The following is a 23,525-nucleotide window of genomic DNA, read 5'->3' as shown; positions in this document are numbered from 1 at the left end:
AGATTCATAAAAGAATATGGTTAGGTTATGTGTAGTAAGGGATATGGGTAGAAAGGGATAGGTTTGTGATAGATTGATAGAACAATAGCGTTAGGATACGTTCATGTGATGATATGACTAAGGTACGTTCATGTAACGACATGATTGTGATAGATATAAGACGTTAAGCTATGATAAGTAAGGGAACGATATGACCACGAAGTGTTTACGCTATGGTATGATTATGATACGATATGTGAATGACGGATATATATATATATATATATATATATATATATATATATATATATATATGTTGTCATATGATATGAAATATGTTATGGTATGAGATATGTGATAAATTGACTTGTTTATGATATGATATATTGTGATGCAATATGTACTGAAGAAAAGAAAAATGACCAACAAGGGATGAAAAATATTTAGAAACATTACAGAGTTTTCGAAGAAAATAATAATAAAATATTCGAAAAGTGGCAAATTACCAAAATACCCCTGGAAGAATGGATAATTACGAAAATGCCCCTCTAATCATAATCAGAGCATCTACCGTGACCATCTAAGCAAAATCTTTCGAACCTTGAATCTCAGCCGTTGGATCTCCTCCAAAATTGGATATGATCTAGAAGACGGAAAGATCATCACATCCAACGGCTGGTATTCAAAACAAAAGTCGGTGAGGCTCTGATCGGAGTAGATATTTTCGGCGGATATTCCATAAAATCCAAAAACGTCAATTCACACAATTCTGGAGCTCTCAATGTCGGTTTAAGCTTCTCCTATAAAGTCTGAAGTTGGGGCAACAATATGGAACAAGAATCGAGCAAGGTTGAGAACCCATTAAGGAGTTATGAGCGTTTAGATTGTGGGTCTCCTACTCTCCAATTTCTTCCAAATTCGAGAGCAATTCTCCACCATTTCTCCCCGAACGTATTCCTATAGTTTCTAAACAAGATTACCCACAAGTTCTATGAAGGAATGAAGTGCTGAAAGTGCCCAGAAACCATTTCCCCAATTCAATCCCCCATTGAAGAACTTAAAGGAAAGCTTGAAAATGCAATTCGGGGATACGGGACGATTCATCGAGCAAGAACGATCGCAATAAGTTTCTGCACCTCCACGGAGTGTTTCCGTTGAACACCACGAAGAGAAATAACCTCGGTTGCGTGCCCAATCGAAGGAAATCGATTTCGGGCTTAAGTTGGGGATAAGTGACGAAATCCTATCTACGGTCCCTTTTTCTTCAAATTAAGGATTCCTTTAGCTTCAGAGGAAGGATTTGAGTAATTTTGATGAAGGAATCGAGAGTCGAAACGTCGTAGAACAAGTTACCCAAGAGATCGAAAATCCGACGTTTTGGGAAGTTGCATACCGAGAACGATCTCTCAAAATTAAGGTCCCACACTCAAAGAAGTTCCTCCAAACCAATTCCTGTAGCTTGAGGAAAGGATATGGAAGAGGTTCTATGGAGAAACAAGGCCTTGAAAACCCCTAAAATTGGCTGCCCAATGATGAATCCCCTATTTTAGCTCCGGCGAGGAAAATGATTTTGGACGAACTTTGGAGGCGAATATCTTAGGCTACGATCAACAAAATGAAACTAGACACAATAAGTAGTCTGTGGAAGGAAATTGGAAGTAATCCAGATACCGGAAGCTCAAGAATGAAGGTCCCGAACATCGACGATTAGGTAAGTAGCCACATTGGATTTTTCTTAAGAAATAGTTGTAGGAATCGCTTGGATTTTCATATGAACCCTAAACAAAGTATGACAAAAGGATATATGAAAGAAAAATCCAAGAACCATGAGTTAAGGCTCTAAACCGACCAAATTACTCAAGATTTAAGGAACATTAAGATAACCCACTAAATGAGCTCTGATGCCTATGAAATTTTATTGCTGAGCATAATATATCATTCTAAGGTTATGTATGAAATTTTGCGGTCATTGGATAAGGATAAGTAGGTAAACCAAGAAATGGGGGAGAAATGACCATAATGCCCCTAAGGTTATCTACCTACGGTCCATGACCAAGATGACCTCCAAATGCTATGAAACTCTACAGTAGATCTTATTTATGATGCTTGATTAGGTAATAAAGTTTGAAAGCCATTGTAACTCGTTAAGGAGCAAAACCAAGAATTAGGGGTAAAATGACCATAATGCCCCTACGGAAGACTACCTACGGGTTAAGCCCTAAATGACCTCCCAACATTATGAAATGTTGTATGAATCCTTATCTCAAGAGGTTGTATAAGGAAATGAAGTTTGGGAGTCATTGGAAAACCTTAGGTAGCGAAACCAAGATATGGGGAAAACGTATATCACGAACCATGCAACTTTGCCTCCTAGGATGACGAAAGTGGTATCCACGAAATAAGAGATTCTCCACAAGTACCCTTTGTTTCTAATGAGACTCTACGTGCACAAGACCACGTCGGAGCTATTCCTAAGAAGAACTTGTATGTTCCCAAGCTTGACCCAAGACATTATGCATAAACCTAGGTCCCCAAGAATGCATAGAAACACCTAGGTTAATGCAAATGACATGCTTAACAAGTTGCTAGGATCCATGCCCGGAGCAATCGTTATCTCCCATCACGAAGTGTACCACGAGACCCCTATTCCTCTTTAGGTGAGATGCCCTGCTATAAGTACCATGAGCATGATGCCACGATGAACTTATTATCTCCCTCACCTAAACGAGATGCCTTGCATCATGAATTTCCAATAGGATGCCACGATTATGATAACGTCACCTTTGCATTCATGGGGAGAAAATTAATGGTTACTTTGGAAGAGTTTTCAAGGAACACAAGGCATGACATGACAACCCCTAAGGCTTAGTTCCTGAAAACGAAACAAGTAGCCATATCCTAGCTCAAGGTCTAGAGATGCTCCAACTTACCAACTATTCTCTTTAAGGCTTACTCTATATGACTTGAGAACAAGTTCAAGATTCCAAGGTGGTTGGAACAAGTTTGGATCCTAAACCAAGATGGAACTTAGAAAACGCCTAAAGGAAACATGTCAAGATTCAAGACCCTTCTAGAACCCTCTAAGGAGTCCATTATGAACTTATGACCTTCTAAAATAACTCATGCTAGTTATTACGATGGGTTCATATGATCACGAATGTATATAACAACTACGCCTCAAGAAACATAAGAACCTTAGAAACTTACAAGATTAAGAATCAATAACAAGCTATACAACTACTAGGTACCACTCAAACATAAGGGAACAAAGTCCTCAAGACTCAAAATTCAAGAATGCTAGGTAATACTCTAAGCATGTCCAATTGCGGCCCATACCTCCCACCATGGGGTGCTTTTTAAGGAGGCCTTGTTTCCTCTTCTAGGTGGGATGCCCTGCATCGTGTTTCTCTTGCAGGATGTCATGTTTGGCCTCATTCCCCTCACCTAGATGAGATGCCCTGCACCATGTTATGATTTGCAGGATGCCATGTTCATGTACGATCACATGACCTTTATGGTCTATGCCATGTTCATGCATGCATCGATCACTTGACCTTTATGGTCTATCATGGGGAGTGACCTATGGCCACGATGGAGCAAGAAGAGAGTATGTTACCCTAGCCATGAATCAAGAACCTCCTAGACCTCCCGCGGTACATCATGCTTATGACTTAGACTACGCTACTTGGAGCGTATGAAGCCTTGAGCGTAGGTATTAAGACTGTGTCGCTTGGAACACATGAAACCTCGGACACAGGTCGACAAGTTTATGTCTAGTACCGTAAATCCTAAGGGAAGTGTCTTGGAGAACGAATTAAAAAACATAACAAGAACATACGGCAAGAACAAGAACAAGAACAAGAAAAAAAAGAAGGTGGTACCCTAGCATATCAAGGACACGATTAAGAGCCTACAAGTAGGCTACTTACTGAGTCTTGTACTCATTCCTTATTCTCCATTTTTTTTCAGGAAATAATGAGCTGGTCGAGGTCGGTAGCGGACTCTAGAGCAGGTGCCATAGACAAATCTCACCCGTCGTCCTCAACCCATTGTTTTAAGACGTTTTGTGTTCGTTCCTTATTTTGTATTTTAACCATTATGTTATATTTTAAATTACTAATGCGCCCACTATTTTCGTATGATGTAAATTATGTTTTAAATTTTAATTGTTTAATTTCGCGAAAAATTTACGGGTCATTTTAGAGTCATCGAGTCAGCCCGGTCCTTGCACGAACTGACTAGTGAGCCCATACTCGCATGTATGTGCTGTATGTAGAGTATATGGTACACATCCAAGGTGCCCAATAAGAATAGTACCATAGGAAAAATAGACTGATATGATAGCTCGCGTCATTGCATTCGCATGTTCTTGCATTTAACCCCAATAGTGGGTCACTTACTTAGTATTTCTTCAAATACTCAACGCATGTGATACCTCTGTTTCAGGGAAGGCGAGGCTGTAATAGCCTAAAAATAAATAAAGAAATAAACCAATAAAAATAATTATAAAAAAATGGTTAAAATAATAATAATAATTAAATAAATAAATAAATAAAAACAACATTTTCCCACTTCTCTCCACAAACCTTTCCTCCCTTCCCACGATTATCTCTCCTCAACCCATCCTTAGTAGCCAGAAAGTAACAAAAAAAAATGAGAAATAATGAGAACGGCCTCTACCCAGTTGAGATTCTACGAGATTTATGTGAAGATAGACATGATCAATAATAAGTATATATTAAATCTTCATTCTCTTTTATCCTATTTATTTTTTAGAAATCACAACAAATTAATAATAAGTATATATTAATTCTTCATTCTCCTTTATCCTATTTTTTTTAGAAATCACAACAAATTATAATTAGATCTTCATTCAATTATTACAAATGTTTAGCTTTGAGTTAGAAACTAGATGTAGATTAGTAATATTAGATTAAATTTATATCAATAGCCAAATGAATAGATTAAAAATGTAGATTAGTAATATTAGATTAAATTTATTTCAGTAGCCAAATGAATAGATTAAAAATAGAATAGCTAATAAAATTTGTGAATAGGAAACACTTGTATAAGGAAAGATTTGGAAACAGAGATTTGAGAACAAAATTAAAAGATAGTAGATAAAAAAAATGAAGATTAAGGAATTAAAAATCACAGACTAAATATGGAGAGAAAGGTAAATATAGAGAATAGTAAAGCCCGTGAAATAGTTGTATTACTTTTTTATACAACAGTAACTATGGAAAATAAGATTTTTAATAAAAATATATTTTTAATAAAAATATAATTTACATTGGTCCTTTAACAATGGACCAATGTAAATTAGAGAAATAATTTTGTAGAGTTCAAACTTGAAACTGATGTCATGGGCTCACATAGGTTGACTCGGATATCAAAGGACGGAATCGAACTTCCATTAAAGATATATTCATGACAACAACTTAAGCTAACCAGGTAAATGATCTTACTATCGACATGGTTATATTTGATGTTGACACATGTCTGTGGTTCTACACGTGTCATATATACTGATATATGTGAATTATCTGTGAATCAGTATGCTTATATTATGTTTATGTTATGTTATAATATGTGGATTGTATGATATCAATTATGGTACGATGTGTTCAAGGATATGTTTGAGATAGGATATGATATCAATTATATTATGTTTATGTTATGTTTAGATTGTTTTGTGTGACCATTGAGGTAGTTGTTGTATGAATTACACTTTATGAAATGGCATGTTAAAAGCATGGAGCGTTATGTTATGTTTTCTAAATTGTATGTATACAGCATGTTATGAATGACATGATATCACGATAAATGAAATGAAATGTAACCCTGTTAGGATTATGTATGATATGTAGACTAAAAAAATTAGAAATAACATGTTAAGCATGAAAGATGATAGCTGGGTTATACTCATTAATGATAAAAGTAGAAATATTGGGGACCTCATGCATTATGTGTGCTCATGCATTTGGGGGGATACCCCTATTCCATCACGAGGGTACGGACGCGTACATCCAATGGTAGGACAACGATCGTTATGTTTTGCATAGTGCTGTCGTGACGGTTGCTAGTTCTAACGGGTGTCTGGCCTAAGGAGCTCCCAGAGTATGCTCGCCCGACAAGGAATGAGGCCCAGCGGTGTGCGAACTGACTGGTGTGCCCATATTCGCATGTATGGGCTATGTGTAGAGTATACGGTACACGTCCAAATTACCCGTTAGAACAGCATCGTAGGAAGACAGATTGAAAGATAGATCCCATCATCTCATTTGCATGTGATTGTTGCATTTAACCCTAAAAGTGGAGTCACTTACTGAGTATTTCTTTAAATACTCAAGCCATGTGCTACTACATTTTTCAGGTTAAGGCAAGGCATTCCTGTACGGCTGACGACGGCATCGCAACTCCAGACCATGACACATGCATAGGATAGTGATATTTATTTTCTTAGACTTAGGCTAGAATAGGATGTTTTTAACTTAAACTCTTATTTATTTTATTTAGTCTTTTGTTGTGACGTTTTAAAGATGTTTTCGAAACACATAAGTCCATGGTTGTGTTTTAAGACAAAGGTTATGTTTTATGGAGTTTAAATGAAGTTTTCAGCATTCAATGTTTATGGTACGTATACAGTAGCAACCTTAAATTAAGTAGAAAATTTTGGGTCGTTACAAAGGCATTCCTATATGGCTGACGACGGCATCGCAACTCGAGACCATGGCACATGCATAGGGTAGTCACATTTATTTTCTTAATCTTAGGCTAGAATAGGATGTTTTTTAATTTAAACCTTTGTTTATTTTATTTAGTCTTTTGTTGTGTCGTTTTAAAGGTGTTTTCAAAACACGGAAGTCGGCTGTGTTTTAAGCTGAAGATTATGTTTTAGGTAAGTTTAAATGAAGTATTTCTGCATTCATGTTTATGATATGTATACAGTAGCGACCTTAAATTAAGTAGAAAATTTCGGGCCATTACAAAGCATGACGCAAATCTCCGTCTACATATCAACTAGCAGCCTATAAAACCGCTCGAAATAAAAAAGAGTTCGTGCCACTCATTGCAATTTTTTGATCAATTAGGTGTAGGAAGCTATTTCATTAAGTTGAACCAGTGACTGGCATACGTCCAAGTGCGAGCCACTCCTTTTCGACGAAATACATCTTTAATTAGGTCCAATATATAAAATTAATGCAATATAATATTTTATTCCAAAATTTAGCGGACTATATTTTCAACTTAAATTTGAATAACTATTATACTATTTATTCAAAAAAACGAATATATGTATGTAATAAAATAATGTCTAAAACAATTGAGTTAAAGTTTAGATTAGGTTCTTTGTATTAATTCACACCATATTCATTTTGATAAAAAAAAAATGATTCTCTTGGAGGTATAATTTAAAAATCAAAGAGGAGTGATTATAAATTTAAGAGGTGATTTTGTATTGTGCGCCGTAATGCAATGATTGATGCAAAAATTATTGGAAGAATTTATATTTAATATTGAAGAGTGAAGCCAAATATATGACATAATTATTAGGTGCAAAAAAATTTATTTAAAATATTTCATAATGACACTATGACTTATACGTTCATTATAAGTTATTAAAACAATATGGGGAAAAGTAAATAACGTGAGTTTTAAATAAAACTAGAAAATAAAGCATTGCCCTGATCTAACCTAAGGGCTATGGAAGAAAAACAACATGAGTGCATTTACACTAACTTTAGTCTCATGGTTGCCACCGTGATATCGTCATGTTTAGTCTCGGGTAAAAGTAAGACACTCCTGTACGGATGTATAGAGGTGTCTTACCTTTACTTGAAAAATAAGAGTAGCACGTGACTTAAGTATTTTAAGAAAGACTAAGTACATTATTATTGGAGCCAGGAAATGCAATCATATACAGTCATGTTTGGGACATATCATTTCATAAAACCCGATTTCATGGCCTTAAACTCTTCTTTTCAGTTTGAGCTAAAATTGGATGTTTAGTATTTCTTTGCACACGACCCACGTATGCACACATGGACCCACTAGGCTGGCGTATACGTACCCCTGGGCCTGCCTTTCAGCTAGCTCACACTCGTACTACTAGAGACATAGAGGTAAAGGAGCCCACATAGTATTATGGTGTACAGAATATCGTATCATAACATTATGGCAGACATAAATGTCGTAACATACGCGTCCATACTAATCATGACGAGGAAGTATCCCGATGCATACGACACACAAAAATGCATGAGGTCTTTGTAGCTTCAAATCATATAATATGTAGATCATGCATTCGTTTTTTCATAAACGTTTTCAAGAATACATTATTGACATATCAACATTTCACAGTCTAAAAAATAAACATGTTAACATGGTGTGCACAATATCATAGCATAACATAAGTCATAATACATCATCACGTAGTCTTGACATTACATAAGTCATAACACTACATAACATAATTTACATCATAGCAATCATAAAATACGACACAGGTGATGATCCGTTCGCGGGTGAAGGAGAAAAATGCAGGCGGGTTGGCTTATGAGGTTTGGGTTAGAGCGTTTGGGCTGCGGAAACCGTTAGGTTTTGGGCCGACCTAAGGTAACTGGGTTTGGTTCGGGTTGCGGGATTCAAACCTCGGGTCGAACTTCGTCCTCTTTGCCCGACTGCCTGCACGTTTTTCTGGCAACCTTTCTCTCTCCTCGATAACGTCGTCCCGACGTCCTTTTTCCCTCTTTTTTTCTCCATTCCCGAGTCTCTTCTTCACCCTAACCCCGTTTTTGGTACAGATTTTGTTTGTAAGTGCCTCACACTCCCGGATCTGGAGAAGTTCGGAAGTCCGACGTTATGTCTTCCTTGCCGACGGTGTTCAGCGTAAAGGATTTATCTAAATCTACTCCTGATGTGTGTAAAAGATTTTGGGATTACTTTTGTGGAGTGAAATGGAGGTTTTGACGTCAACCTCATATGGTTCAGCTTTGCTGGAGTTTCGTTGGGGTTTTCTGTTCCTTCTCGTTTTTTCACTATTTTTGTTCTTTTCAGGTTGTTTCGAGGTGGCTGAAGGTTGGGGACCAGTTCTGTGGCATCCTAGCCTTCGGCCGCCCTTTGTGGGTCGTGTGCGAGCGAAAACTCCAGCGTTCACCAGAGTTTTCAACTCTACCGATGACCCCCATTTTTTTTCTCTTTTTTTTTTGTTTTTTGTTTTTGGTTCCATTACATTACCTACCCCTAAAAAGAACTTTCGTCCTCAAAAGTCTCGAATTCGTGGATCAACTCGGGATATTTTTTCTTTATTTCCTCCTCTCGTTCCCACGTAGCTTCCTCAATTTGGTGGTTACTCCACAATACCTTAACGAATCCTATGTTTCTGCTACGTAAGGCTTTCACTTCTCGAGCTAGGATTCTAATCGGTTTCTCCTGATAACTTAAATCTTCCTCGATTTTGAGAGGTTTGTAGTCCATTACGTGCGTAGAGTCTGCAATATATTTCCTTAACATAGACACATGAAATACATCGTGTACGCTTGAAAGTGAAGGTGGTAAAGCTAGTTTGTAAGCTACCGAACCTACTCTTTCTAAAATTTCGAATGGTTCAATGAATCGGGGGCTTAGCTTCCCCTTGCGTCCGAATCTTAGAATGCCTTTCATGGGCGCTACTTTTAGGAACACTGGGTCCCCCTCCTCGAACACTAAATTCCTACGCCTAACGTCGGCGTAGCTCTTTTGCCTACTCTGTGTGGTACGCATTTTTACTCTAAATTTCGATACCACCTCGTTGGTGATGCGAACCAGCTCGGGTCCTACAATGTGATGTCCCACGTTGGTTGGGGAGGAGAACAACGCTTCAAAGGGTGCCATCCCGATAGTTGCTTGGAAGCTGTTGTTGTAAGAGAATTCCATTAAGTCGTTCTCCTACTTTGTCCCAGCACAATGGGGATCTACATTGTTTTCCATACAACCCTTCAAAGGGGATCTGGGTTGTTACATACAAGTTCTCGTTCTCCTACTTCGTCCCAGCACATGGGGATCTACATTGTTTTCCATACAACTCTTCAAAGGGGATCTGGGTTGTTACATACAAATTCTCGTTCTCCTACTTCGTCCCAGCACAATGGGGATCTACATTGTTTTCCATACAACGCTTCAAAGGGTGCCATCCCGATAGTTGCTTGGAAGCTGTTGTTGTAAGAGAATTCCATTAAGTCGTTCTCCTACTTCGTCCCAGCACAATGGGGATCTACATTGTTTTCCATACAACCCTTCAAAGGGGATCTGGGTTGTTACATACAAGTTCTCGTTCTCCTACTTCGTCCCAGCACAATGGGGATCTACATTGTTTTCCATACAACGCTTCAAAGGGTGCCCGATAGTTGCTTGAAACCTATTGTTGTAAGAGAATTCCATTAAGTCGTTCTCCTACTTCGTCCCAGCACAATGGGGATCTACATTGTTTTCCATACAACCTTTCAAAGGGGATCTGGGTTGTTACATACAAGTTCTCGTTCTCCTACTTCGTCCCAGCACAATGGGGATCTCCATTGTTTTCCATACAACGCTTCAAAGGGTGCCATCCCGATAGTTGCTTGGAAGCTGTTGTTGTAAGAGAATTCCATTAAGTGCAGTTTAGTGTCCCAACTCCCTGTGAAATCCATAACGCATGCCCGAAGCATGTCTTCCAGGATTTTGTTTAATCATTCCGTTTGGGCATCCGTTTGTAGGTGGAAGGCTGTGCTAAAGTCGAGGCGGGTACCCATCGCTTTTTGGAGTCCGCGCCAAAAGGCCGACGTAAAACCCAGGTCCCGATCCGACACAATTGACACCGGCACTCGCTTTTTGGAGTCTGCACCAAAAGGCCGACGTAAAACCCGGGTCCCGATCCGACACAATTGACACCGGCACTCCATGCATCCTCACAATTTCTTTAACATACAGTTGGGCGTAATTGTCTATTGTATATGTTGCCTTACCTGGTAGAAAGTGGGCCGACTTTATCAGACGATCCACGACCACCCAGATTACCGTATAGCCCTTTAATGTTTTGGGTAGGCCTACTATGAAATCCATGACAATGTTTTCTCATTTCCATTCTGGTATACTTAGAGGTTGTAGTAGCCCCGCGGTTTTCTACCTAGAGGCTTTTACTTGTTGGCACACCAGACACTTGCTCACGTACTCCGCGATATCCTTTTTCATACTTCGCCACTAGAAGTGTTGTTTCAAGTCTTGATACATCTTTGTTCCACCTGGATGTATCGAGAAGGGTGAGTTATGTGCCTCAGTTAGGATTTCCTTCTTCATTTCGCTCATGGGTGGCACACATAAACATCCTTGACATAACAATCCGTCATCTGTTGACTTAGAGAATTCGTCCACTGGGCCTACTTTCAATTGCTCTAGGATTTTGCTTAGGCTTGGATCCCCACGTTGTGAGTCTATGATCCTTTGTTTGAGCGTGGGACGCACTGTGAGTCAGGCTATTTGGGCTGCCACTTCTTCGGCTACTGCCGTTATGTCAGCCCGTTCGAAATAAGTTCACACTCATTGCTCCCTAGTGATGAGAGCCGACGAGTGTACTACTTTTCGACTCAGTGCATCAGCGACTACGCTTGCTTTTCTAGGGTGGTACTGGATGTCTATGTTGTAATCTTTTACTAGCTCTAACCATCTACGTTGCCTTATGTTCAATTCTTTTTGTGTGAACAAATATTTTAGGCTTTTGTGGTCCGTATAGATTTGGGTCTTTTCGCCATACAGGTAGTGTCACCAAATTTTTAACGCGAACACCACTGCTGCCAGCTCCAAATCATGTGTAGGATAATTTTTCTCGTAATCCTTTAATTGGCGTGATGCATACACAACAACCTTGCCATGTTGCATCAGTACACAACCCAACCCCTTTTTGGATGCATCACTATAAATCACGTATCCCACAGAACTCTTTGGAACTGTGAGTACTAGGGCAGATACTAGTCTTTGCTTTAGATCTTGAAAGCTAGCCTCACAAGTATCGTCCCAAACAAAAGGTACACCTTTTTTTGTCAATTGGATGAGAGGCGTGGCTATTCTAGCGAAGTCCTGGACAAACCTTTGATAGTAGCTCGCCAATCCCAAGAAACTTCGTATCTCAGTGACCGTTGTTGGGCGTTTCCATTTCATGACAGCTTCTATCTTATTGGGATCTACGAAGATTCCGTCTTTAGACACTACGTGCCCCAGAAACGAAACCTGTCGTAGCCAAAATTTGCACTTGGAGAATTTGGCATACAACTTGTTCCCCTTAGAATAGTTAAGGCTTTGCAAAGGTGCTCTTGGTGTTCTAGGTCCGTTTTCGAGTATATCAAGATGTCGTCTATGAACAGGATCACAAACGAGTCTAAGCACTCCTTAAATACTCGGTTCATTAATTCCATTAATACCACTGGGGCATTGGTGAGACCAAAAGACATCACCACAAACTCGTAGTGGCCATATCTGGTTCAAAAGGCTTTTTTCGGTATGTCTTCATTTTTAATCTTAATTTGATGATATTCTGATCGAAGATCTATTTTAGAAAACACTGTTGCCCCACGTAGTTGGTCAAATAGGTCCTCAATACGGGGTAACGGGTATTTGTTCTTTACTGTCCTCTTGTTTAATTCCCTATAATCAATGCATAAACGCATTGAGCCGTCTTTCTTTTTGACAAACAACACTGGCGCACCCCAAGGGGACACGTAAGGTCGAATGAAGCCTTTATCTAACAGGTCTTGCAATTGTGATTTAAGTTTTTTTAGTTCTGTTGGTGCCATGCGGTACGGGGCCTTAGAGATGGGTCCCGTTCCTGGTTCCAGATCTATTCCAAAGTCTACCTCTCGTGATGGGGGAGTTCCCGAGAGGTCCTCCGGGAAGACATCCATAAATTCGTTTACTATGGGTACTGTATCTATGGGTTTTTCTTTTCCTTTTGTGTTTACTGCACAGGCTAGAAACGCCCACCCCTCTTGTTGTACCAGGCGTCTCGCTTTCATCATTGATATTATTTTTGGGGTGGTACTTGTGGAGGTCCCTTTAAACTTAAAGGTAAGTCCATTGGGAGGTGTGAATATCACCTCTTTCTTATGGCAGACTATGCTAGCAAAGTTTTTAGCTAGCCAGTCCATTCCTAGTATGACGTCAAAATCTGTCATATCTACTACCTTTAAGTCTACGTGGATGGTTTGTCCAGCTATTACCACTTGTCAGTCCTTTACTCTATTTTTCGTAACTAAGTCTACCCCTGCTGGGGTACCGACCGACAATACATGCATTAAGGGTTCTACTACGAACCCTGCTTATTTAACAAATGGTAAAGAAACAAAGGAATGGGTAGAACCAGAATCAAACAATGTCAACGCAAAGTGTGATAGTATAGAAAGCGTACCTGTCACACGGTGCTAGATGTTCCCGCCTCATTACTGGTCGTTGCATATGCCCTGGTCTGTGGGCGGGTTTGTATGGTAGGCTCTTGAATGATCGGTCCTCTAAGGGGTTCCCTTGGATTTCCCGAGCTCTTTGTAGGGCAAGTTCTGGGCACATGACCTGCATGTCCTCATATATAACACATACCTTAGCCCACCAAACATCTCCCAACATGTTGTTTTCCATAGTTACGGCACAAGGGCTTCTCTAGTGTTAGGTATCGGGCTATTGGGGGTGGAGCAAGTAGCCTACTCTAATATCGAGGTCCTGGAGCGGTGGTTGCAACTTTGTGGTTTCGACCTCGATAGGGCGTTTCCTCCCTGTGACAACCGTTGGCTCCATTTTTTTCTCCTCCGGGGGTTCCTCTAGGGCCTTGGCCGTCCTTAGAGCCTCTTCATTGGTTTTTGGGTTAAATGCCTCCAACATGCGGCGGGTTTTCGGGTTCAATCCCAACACAAATTTTTCTGTCTGTTTCTCTTCAGTGTCAGCTAATGACGGTGCAAACCTTCTCAATCTCATGAAGTCCTGATCATAGTGATCCACCGTACGATCACCTTGGGTTAGGTGGTTAAACTCTTGTAGTGGTTAAACTCTTGTTGTTTCTCTATATGGGTTTCCTTTGGATAATAATATTTCAGAAAGGCTTCCTTAAAGGTTCCCCACGTTGTAATCCCCCGCCCGGGTTGATGCTCTATTTATTATCCGACTACCACACTTCTGCATCTTTTTGTAACACATACGTCGCACACGCCACCGTATGTTCATCAAGGCATCTCACTAATTCAAAGGTTGTTTCCATGTTTGCGATCTACATTTGAGTCGCTGTGGGATCTTCCTTTGAACCGACAAAAGGACGAGGGTTATACCGTCTGAAATCCTTTAACCAACTCGCACCCCTATCCGGATGCGGTTTGTTGGCTGGTTGTATAGCTACCGCATCCACCGGGTGCGTGGCCGCCGCGACTTGTTGCGTAGCTAACAACGTGGCATGTTATGTGGCTAGCATGATTTCCATTGTCTTTTGGAGGGATTCCAACATTAACCTTGTGGCGGGGTCCAACCCAGCCTGTGGTGTAGTTTGTGGGGGAGGTGCGTTTTCAGGTGGTGGTACAGTTTGTGGGGGAGGTGCATTTTCAGGTGGTGGTATAGTTTGTGGGGGAGGTGCATATTCAGGAGGTGGTATAAACGCATATGGTCCGGTAGTCGACCCCTCTTGGGAAGAGCTTCTATCGGCTTCTCCTCTTCCCCCTCTCCTAATGGGAGGTCGTCCTCTCCCTCTCCTAACTTTTCTACGTCCTCTGTGCGGCATAGTTCAAGAAACTAAGAAAAGGGTTTTAACTAAGCTTATGATTTACTTATAACATTCCCTACATTCTACCATATAATTCAGATAAATAAAACATAAATATAATAACGTAAAGCACATGCATTGCATCAGATCACATCACAACACATTTTCATACTGGAGCCAAGCACATTAAATATATCACAAAGATTATACATCCCTCATTCTACATAAGGTATACCTGGCAACGTCAGGGCATCGGTAATTGGACCGTGGAACATGTCAAGCCTACTCTGAAGGCTAGTCTACAAGATCTATAACCTAGAGCTCTAATACCAAATGTAACGACCTTAAATTTTACCTATTTAATCTAAGGTCATTACTATACCTTGAAATGCAGAATATATATTAAATGGGCCCTATTCATAAATGCTACTTATTCTCGCCTTTTATTACCTCGTGAAAGAGAAAACATTACAAGGATAAAGAAAAGAACATTATTGAAATAAAGGAAAAATAACAAAACCAAAATGAATGTTTTAGTCTACCCTATGGTTTATTATGCAAATATATTTCAACCTATACTAACATATACTAATGATGCAAACCGAATTCAGCCTAGACTACGAAATGTGAAAAAAAAACAAGCAACTATCCTATGCATGTGCCACGGTCCCGAGATGTACGATGCCGCCATCGTTGTCACATGGGTGCCTTGCCCTTATCTTCAAAATTAAAATAGCACGAGGCTTAAGTATTTTTAGAATACTCAGTAACTGACCCCCTATCGGGGTTATGCGATAATCAACATGCAATGAAATGATGGGACCTTATCGTTTCGTTTCGTTTTCCCAACGGTGCAATCCTAACGGGCAATCGTGGACGTGTATCATATACTCTACACACAGCCCATACGTGCGAGTATGGGCTCGCCAGCTAGTTCGCACAACGCTGGGCCACTGTCCTTATCCAGTGGGCATACTCTGGGAGCCCCTTATGCCGGGACCCGTTAAAACTAGAACCATCACGGCAGCGTTATGCAATGCATAACGATCGTTGTCTTGCCATTGGATGTACGCGTCCGTACCCTCGTGATGGGATGGGGGTATCCCCCCAGATGCATGAACACACATAATGCATGAGGTCCCCCTATTTCTACATTTATCTTTAATGACCATAACCCCCCTGTCACATTCCATGCTTCATGTCATTCTCATTTTCAATTTACATTTCATACACATTTCTATCGGGGTTATGATTCCAGACAATTTACCGTATTTCTGTTGGTGTTAATATAACACATGCGGAAGCAATTTGGATCTTAGGCACTTTTAGAACATCAATTATAGTAAATAACTAGCATGTTCATAAGTATTAAAACTTAATGAGTTTAATACTAACCTTTTGTAGTTCAAACTCCTTTTTCCTCACGAACCGGTTTCAAACCACCACTAGTGTCTTCTCCGCTATCCTCCGACCTTAGAACGGGATTGTGGAATCCGGTGAGTGACTAAACTTGGGGGGGATCTTGTATATGTGAAGAGAGTGTTTGTGAGAGGTTTTTCTCAAGGTTTTTCACCAAGAAGAAGAAGACCTTCCATGTACCATGATCACTCTATTTAAAGAGTCATGTTTGCATGTTCATGCAAATTTGAGATCACCAAATTTTGACACTTAAAATTTCACTCAAATGTTTGGGATTATGTGGCAAGCATGCATGTTTGAGTTAACCAAATTTTGACACTCAAAATTCCACTCAAACTTGTGGGGTTTATTTGGCAAACATGTAAGTTTGGTTAAACCAAATTTTGACACCTCAAAATTCCACTAACATGGATTTTTTCATTAAATGAAATCAACAGTTTGACTTTCTTCATTTAATTCAACAATTAATTTGAATAATGAATTTCAAATTAAAGTAACATTAAATGATTAATTAAACTATTTAATTAATATTTAATATTAATTCAAATGTCAATCCCAACATATAATTGATTAAGATATTTAAATCTTATTTAAATATCTCAGATTCTCTCTTTTTGTTTAATTTGTAAATAAAACAAAAACGCGGTTAAATATATCGTATATATCTAGCGCATATTCCCTAATTTGAATTCGAACACTTCGAACTCACTTGTCACACTGTTCTATGGTTTAGTCCGATATGGGCTAGCAGAGGGACCTAATGGACCTATAGATCATGGGCTCCAACGATCCAAGATTAACCGGCTAAACTCATTAACCTTGTTAACCAACATTCGTTAACTACTAGGACACTCTACTATAGCCTAGTAGTTGCAATCCCCTCACTATAGATATATTTCTGTCCATTTGATATAACCATGATTAGTAAGTCGATCCTTCACAGGTTGTTCGTAACTAGAGCTGGGTCAATTTACTGTTTTACCCCTAAAGTTACTTCTTGTTCCTTATGTCTCACTAATCCTCTAATGAACAATTGGTTTGTGGTCCAACCAGTTAACCGAATCCCTCTCATGCCAATGAGAGGGTGGGGTCCCTTGTTCAAGACCTGAAGTCAGTGCTTAAGGGAACTACCTTTCTTATCCCTAAAAGTGGGTAGGAGTGAATTCCATCTTGCACCCCATGTCCCCAGCCATTCACCCAGTCTTACCCCTGAAATGGGAGGCCTATTGAGTCGGCGAACTAGAGCCACTCTCACCCATACAAATCTAAGGATAATTCCAAATAAACAGGAGTTCATGGTTAGCTCAGGATTAAAATCGAGTTACCTAGGTTATCGAATGAAAAGAAAATCAGTCTCAACTGTAAACAACATTATAAAGTGAGAGTGGTTTTCTTCATGGTTTGATCTTATGCAATACCCCTTGTAACGACCCGAAAAAAAAAAAAGAGATAATAATAATTATAAAAATAAAATAAAATAAAAAAAGTAAATTATCGACTCTCTCTCTCCACTTTCCCCAAATATCTCCCCAACCCTTCCAACTGCAAAAGGATCTGCAAATGAAAAACAAGAAAGGAAACAGAAACAAAAATGGCAGATTTTGGGAAGGGAAAAATGGGAGAAAGAAACATGGGAAAGATCACAGATTTTGAGAGAGAAGAATTGGAGATGGCCTTCACTTCTCAGATCTAATAGGAATGGAAAGAGATAGAAAAGTAAGTTAGATCTCATTTTCTTTTATTTTTGTACGAGATAGAAAAGTTATCTTAGATCTCTCTTTCAATTATTTAGACTTTTGGATATGGGATCGAAAATCAAAATTGGCTGTGTCAATTGCATCTAAATTGAATCATCATTTTGAGGGAAGAGAAGAAAATCATAATGGATGGATGCATAGCCATTTTTACTCAAGGAAAAATTAAAATAGATTGGAAATGGTTAATGACAGTAGTTTTAGGAAAGAAAAGAAAAAATTCAAAATCATTTATCGAATTAATTAGAATCAGATTTCCACCTACATTACACAGTTATTTAGATGTTAATTAGCCGTTAGAAATCATGTCAGATCTTTAAATGAGATCATAGATCTTCTCCTTTGTACCATTATTGAGAATTAGATCAATCCTTCATTTACTAAACTGTTAGAATTAAATAGGGAAGAAAAGAATTAAATAGGGAAGAAAAGAATTAAACAAGAGGTTTGGAAAAGAATTAAACCCGGAGAGGTTTGAAAAGAATTAAACAGAGAGAGGTAAAGAAAAATATATATATATATATATATTTAATGAAGTATAGAAAAGAAAGAGGTAAAGGAAAGGAAATTATATATATTTAACTAATTAAATACAGGAAAGAAAAGAGAGAGACCGTGGGAGGAAAATGGAAAATTTGGTGAACAGAAACAATTTGACAGAGTAAATACATAGAGTAAAAAAAAAGATACCAATATATATATATATTCAATACTCATAAAGTCTTTAATGCTCGCATGAAGTTTAGCACGTGAACCATTGTAGGAGTTAGAGAATTAAACATGAAATTGATGTTATGGATTCTTATAGGTTGGCTTGGATACAAAGGGAAAAATCGAACTTTCATTAAGGATAAATTGGTCACACCCGTATAAGCTAACCAGATAAGTGGCCTTACTATAGGATAGGCTAAATAATTGTATGAGTTATGATGATGTGTGGATTATGATGCTTGATGATATGTGCGGTATATACATATTTTGTTGAGTGACGCTTGATATGTTTGACACACGTTGTGGCATTGATGAGCATGATGATTGCATGATTTTTACCTTAATATGATGATGTTTCCATATTGAGCATGCTAGATGATGATGAGTGCCATATTGCATCATGTCGTTACATCGACGCAGGACACAACCCTAAGAGCATGAAAATGATATTAATATAAATATCCACGAGTATGCGTTACCTAGAGTAACAAAGAGATTAGACTAGAGGGTTGTGTCAGAAGAGACATTACGATGGATTTAGAGGGACCTCATGCATTTTGTATGTTCACGTGCATAGGGCTACTTCCCCTAGAGATGATGAGTGTGGACGCGCACCTTATGATGAGCGCGAATGCGCACAGGTGCGAAAGCACACAGATGAGGGTGTTCATGAGGCGCATGACACTATAGGGTTCCGCTGACCTCCGGACGTCGCTACAGATTAGCTTGACCAGAGGGTCCAGGGGGTGTGCGAGCGCCCTGGGGACTCACACTCGCACGTGTGAGTCGTATGTAGGGAAGTACTACACATCCAATTTGTCCGAGACTGAAGGCCACCCCTAAGATGATTAGAGATAGGTCCCTAAATCATGATTGCATGTGTGTGCATTTGCATGGCCCCTATAGTGGGGCCACTTACTGAGTATTTCAAGAAATACTCAGGTCGTGTGCCACTTCATTTTTCAGGTAAAGGCAAGGTGCACTTGTACAGAGGACGGCGGCATCGCGAGTAGAGACTGTGGCACGTGCATAGGGTAGACTCATATTTAAATTTCTAGTCTTAAGTTAGAATAGGTTGTTTTGCATTCCATTGTTTTAAATTATTTTGTATTTGTTTTTGTTTTCTCTAAATTTCAGTATTTCATATTTAAACACGTAAGACCATGGTTGTGTTTTTCAGAGAAGAAGTTGTTTTAAACGTTTTTTTTTTCTGAAATTTTTGTTATCAATTATGTTCATGTAAGAGTTATATATCCGCATTATAGATGAGCATGAGACGTTAGTAGCGACTCTGAGTATGTAGAAATTTAGGGTCGTTACACCCCTATCCCATCACGAGGGTACGGACGCGTACATCCAATGGCAGGACAACAATCGTTATGCTTTGCATAGCATTGCCGTGACGGTTACTAGTTCTAACGGGTCCCGACATAAGGGGCTCCCAAAGTATGCCCACTAGATAAGGAAAGTGGCCCAGCGGTATGGAACTAGCTGGTGAGCCCATAGTCACACGTATGGGCTGTGTGTAGAGTATATGGTACACGTCCACGATTACCCGTTAGAACAGCACCGTAGGAATGGAATGGGCCTCGGTCATACGTGCGAACTGAAGCCGAATGGAATGGGCCGACAAGGTTCAATCTATGGGGAGTTCTCGACGTCCTCGTCTATGGGATTCCATAATAATCTCCTCATTTTCTTTCTCCTCTTCTCCGTCTTTACAAGTTTGACAGTAATCTCCTCATTGTTTCTTAATTTCTTTTTTAGGATCACTCCATCATATACCTCTAAAGGAACTTTCATTCTCGTAAGTGTCAAAATTCTATAACAACTCGAGTTATTTTCTCCCTCGTCTCTTCCTTTCGTTCTCACGTGGTATCTCACGGTATTTCTCTCTTATCTCTTCCTTTCCTTTCGTTCCCATGTGGCTTCTTCTATTTTGTGGTTTTGCCACATTACTTTAACCAAGATGATGTCTCTGATGCGTATAGCTTTCACCTCATGGGCCAAGATTTTTTCTGGCTTTTAGTCATAACTCAATTCCTCATCTACCTGTAGCGGTTCATAATCTGTCACATTGCTTGGATCAGTTATATACTTTCGGCGTATCGACATATTAAATATGTTGTGAACTGATGAGAGGAATGATAATAGGGTAGTATGTACGCCATTGTTTTGATGAAACATGGGCTCTACATGCCTTTACATTTGAACCTTAAGACGCCTTTCATCAGGACCACCTTCAAGAATACTATGTTGTCCACTTCAAATCCTAAGCTCCTATGCCTCTCATCAGAATAATTTTTCTGTCTACTCTGATTTGTGCGCATTCTCGCCCTGATCTGTTGTACGGCCTATTGGTAGTCTGGACTAACTCGAATCCCAACAACTCTCATTCACCTACCTCGTCCCCAGCAAACTTAGGACCTACACCATTTCCCCCATTATGCTTGAAATGGTGTCATCTTAATAGTTGCTTCAAAGATGTTGTTATAAAAGAACTCCATAAGATACAACTTAAATTCTCAACTACCAACAAAATCCAACACACAGGCACGAAATATATCTTCCAAGATATGGTTCAAACGCTCCATCTAACCATCGGTTTGTGGATGGATACCAGTAATGAAGTTAACGCGAGTACCCAATGTTATGGAAAACTATGATAGATATTGGGTGCATAGCGTGGGTCTCAATCTAACATTATCGATACTTGCACTCCATATAGTCTAACAATATCTCTCATGTATAGTTAGCCTAACTGTCAACAACATAGGTATCCTCTCCAAGTAAAAAGTATATGGGCTTAGGTAAGTTTTTCAACTATCATCTATATCATTGTATATCCTTTCAGAATCTTTATAGACTCACATTGAAGTTCATTACTATTTTTCATATTTCCAATATGGAATGCTCAAAGGTTGCAACAACCATACCATCTTTGGTTCCTCATAATCCATCAACCATCACCCCTTAAGGCCATAAATGAGTCTCTTGAGGTCATAAATAACTCCCACTTGTTGATACATCATTAATTTTCTAACAACCTACATTAACTCATGGATCTTACCTAATTACCCTTAAGATCATAAATGAGCCCCATATAAAGTTTCATATCATTTAGAGTTCTTTAGGGTCTTGAAAATATCATAGAATTCTTATGGGGTACTTTTGGTCATTTACCAACCCAAATCTTGGTTTAAATCCTCGACATATTCCAATTACCTTGAATATTTTCATAATCATTCAAAACCATCACATAAGGAAAATTTTATACTATGCAAAGGTCATTTGGGTGGTAAGCCAATGAGCCATAATTATAGGGGATTTTGGTCATTTTTTTAGCTACCCTTGGCTTTGCCCCCTAACCTAATCCAATGACCACAAAATTTCATACATAACTTTATCATGTCATTTTAAGCTTTCCATTACAATTTCATGAGGAAAAGAGTCCATTTAGTAGGTTCATGGCTCAGGCGCATCCTTGAAATCAACATTCACGTGGATACTAATGCATGAAAAATATCAAATACTTAACCCAACCTTAATTCCAACCTTTTTTTTTTTACATCATTTAAGATAACTTAATTTCTTCTTTTAACTAGATTAATGGTTTAACTAGTTTCATGTGTTACTTAGACTTTCAAGTCACATCCTCTAAACCTTGCTAAAAATTGGGCTTTCAAGTCACATACTCTAAACCTTGCTTAAAATTGGGCTTTCAAGTCACATCCTCTAAACCTTGCTAAATGTCCAACATCAGACCCATTCGACTATATATCCTCACAAACTCATTTTAAAAGATTCCCGTGGTAGAAAGAGGGCACATATAATTGGTATTGTAGAGCCATAGTGGATATCATTACATGTAATAGAAATTGGGATACTAAATCTAACTTCAAATAAAGGGTCTTGGAACCTTAACTAGGACAATACCTTTGAAACATCTTGAAATGAGCTATTTTTCTACCCAAAAAAAAAAAAAAAAATTGTTTAGATTGAGCAATGAAATATATTGGTGTAAGGGTATAGGGAAGATTACCATGCAACTTTTAGTTGATTTAGAGACAAATTCTACCATTGTAATCATGGCAATCCTTTGCCCAAATCCTTCTTAAATTTAAGACATGTCCTGAAAGTCTCGTATTGTAGTCTATCTCCATAAAATTTCTATAACACTTTGAACATGATCGTAACACCTCATTGATACTTTTAAATCACCTTAGAGGCTCTCAAAATGCAACCTTGACGTCTTTTCAACTCATAATTGTCATCATACTATTATATAGACATTATTCTCATATCTCTAGTAGAGTTTAGGTGACATCAACGTAGTTGGCCCCATAACATAAGTGTTGGGTTATGGAGCATGCTGCTTATTTATAGCTCATTCTACGGTTCTACGTAGTAAAACTATATGTGGTAAATGACATATAATGCAAATGGTCATATATAGTGAAAAACAATATATAATAAAAGGCTATGAATGAGTATATATGGTAAAGTTATAGTAAACTGAACCATATATATACAATCTTAGTAGTGCTTTTAAAATGTACTCTCTGCCTTCTCTATATTGTCTCTTATCGTACATACTTAAAGTCATCAATATAAATCTTTATTCAATATTCCTCATTTCATTTTCTCTCTCTTCTGTTCTTTGTGATCATCTAGATCGAGTGTGTGTGTTATTGTGTGATCCTATGAACTAGTATCAAATTTAGGCGAGATTCATCATGATCTGTGAAGATCGAAAGCTCAAATGTTGGAATTGAGAAGTTTGATGGATCCGATTTCGATTTTTGGACGATGCAGATTGAAGGTTATCTATACCAGAAAGATCTTCACGAACCCCTGTAGGAGGTGAATTCGGATACCATGAACACGGAGCAGTAGAAGCTCAAGGATCAGCAGGC

At 38.8% G+C, this 23,525-nt stretch overlaps 1 protein-coding gene across 1 annotated transcript; it reads right to left on the bottom strand.

The window, feature by feature from the left end:
• Positions 1 to 13,659: 13,659 nt before the first annotated feature.
• LOC111433411 (E3 ubiquitin-protein ligase RNF12-B-like) lies at positions 13,660 to 14,743 on the bottom strand. The gene is made up of 2 exons (XM_023070461.1): positions 14,478 to 14,743; positions 13,660 to 13,939 (listed from the first exon to the last, which is right to left on the bottom strand). The coding sequence occupies exons 1-2, from the start codon at positions 14,741 to 14,743 to the stop codon at positions 13,660 to 13,662; spliced, it is 546 nt and encodes a 181-aa protein (XP_022926229.1).
• Positions 14,744 to 23,525: the final 8,782 nt, after the last annotated feature.

The sequence above is a fragment of the Cucurbita moschata genome, unplaced genomic scaffold, assembly GCF_002738365.1.
Source record: "Cucurbita moschata cultivar Rifu unplaced genomic scaffold, Cmos_1.0 Cmo_Scf00042, whole genome shotgun sequence".
In the NCBI taxonomy this organism is placed as follows: domain Eukaryota; kingdom Viridiplantae; phylum Streptophyta; class Magnoliopsida; order Cucurbitales; family Cucurbitaceae; genus Cucurbita; species Cucurbita moschata.
The sequence above is the reverse complement of the archived record's forward strand: the minus strand, read 5'-3'. Positions and strand labels throughout refer to the sequence as shown.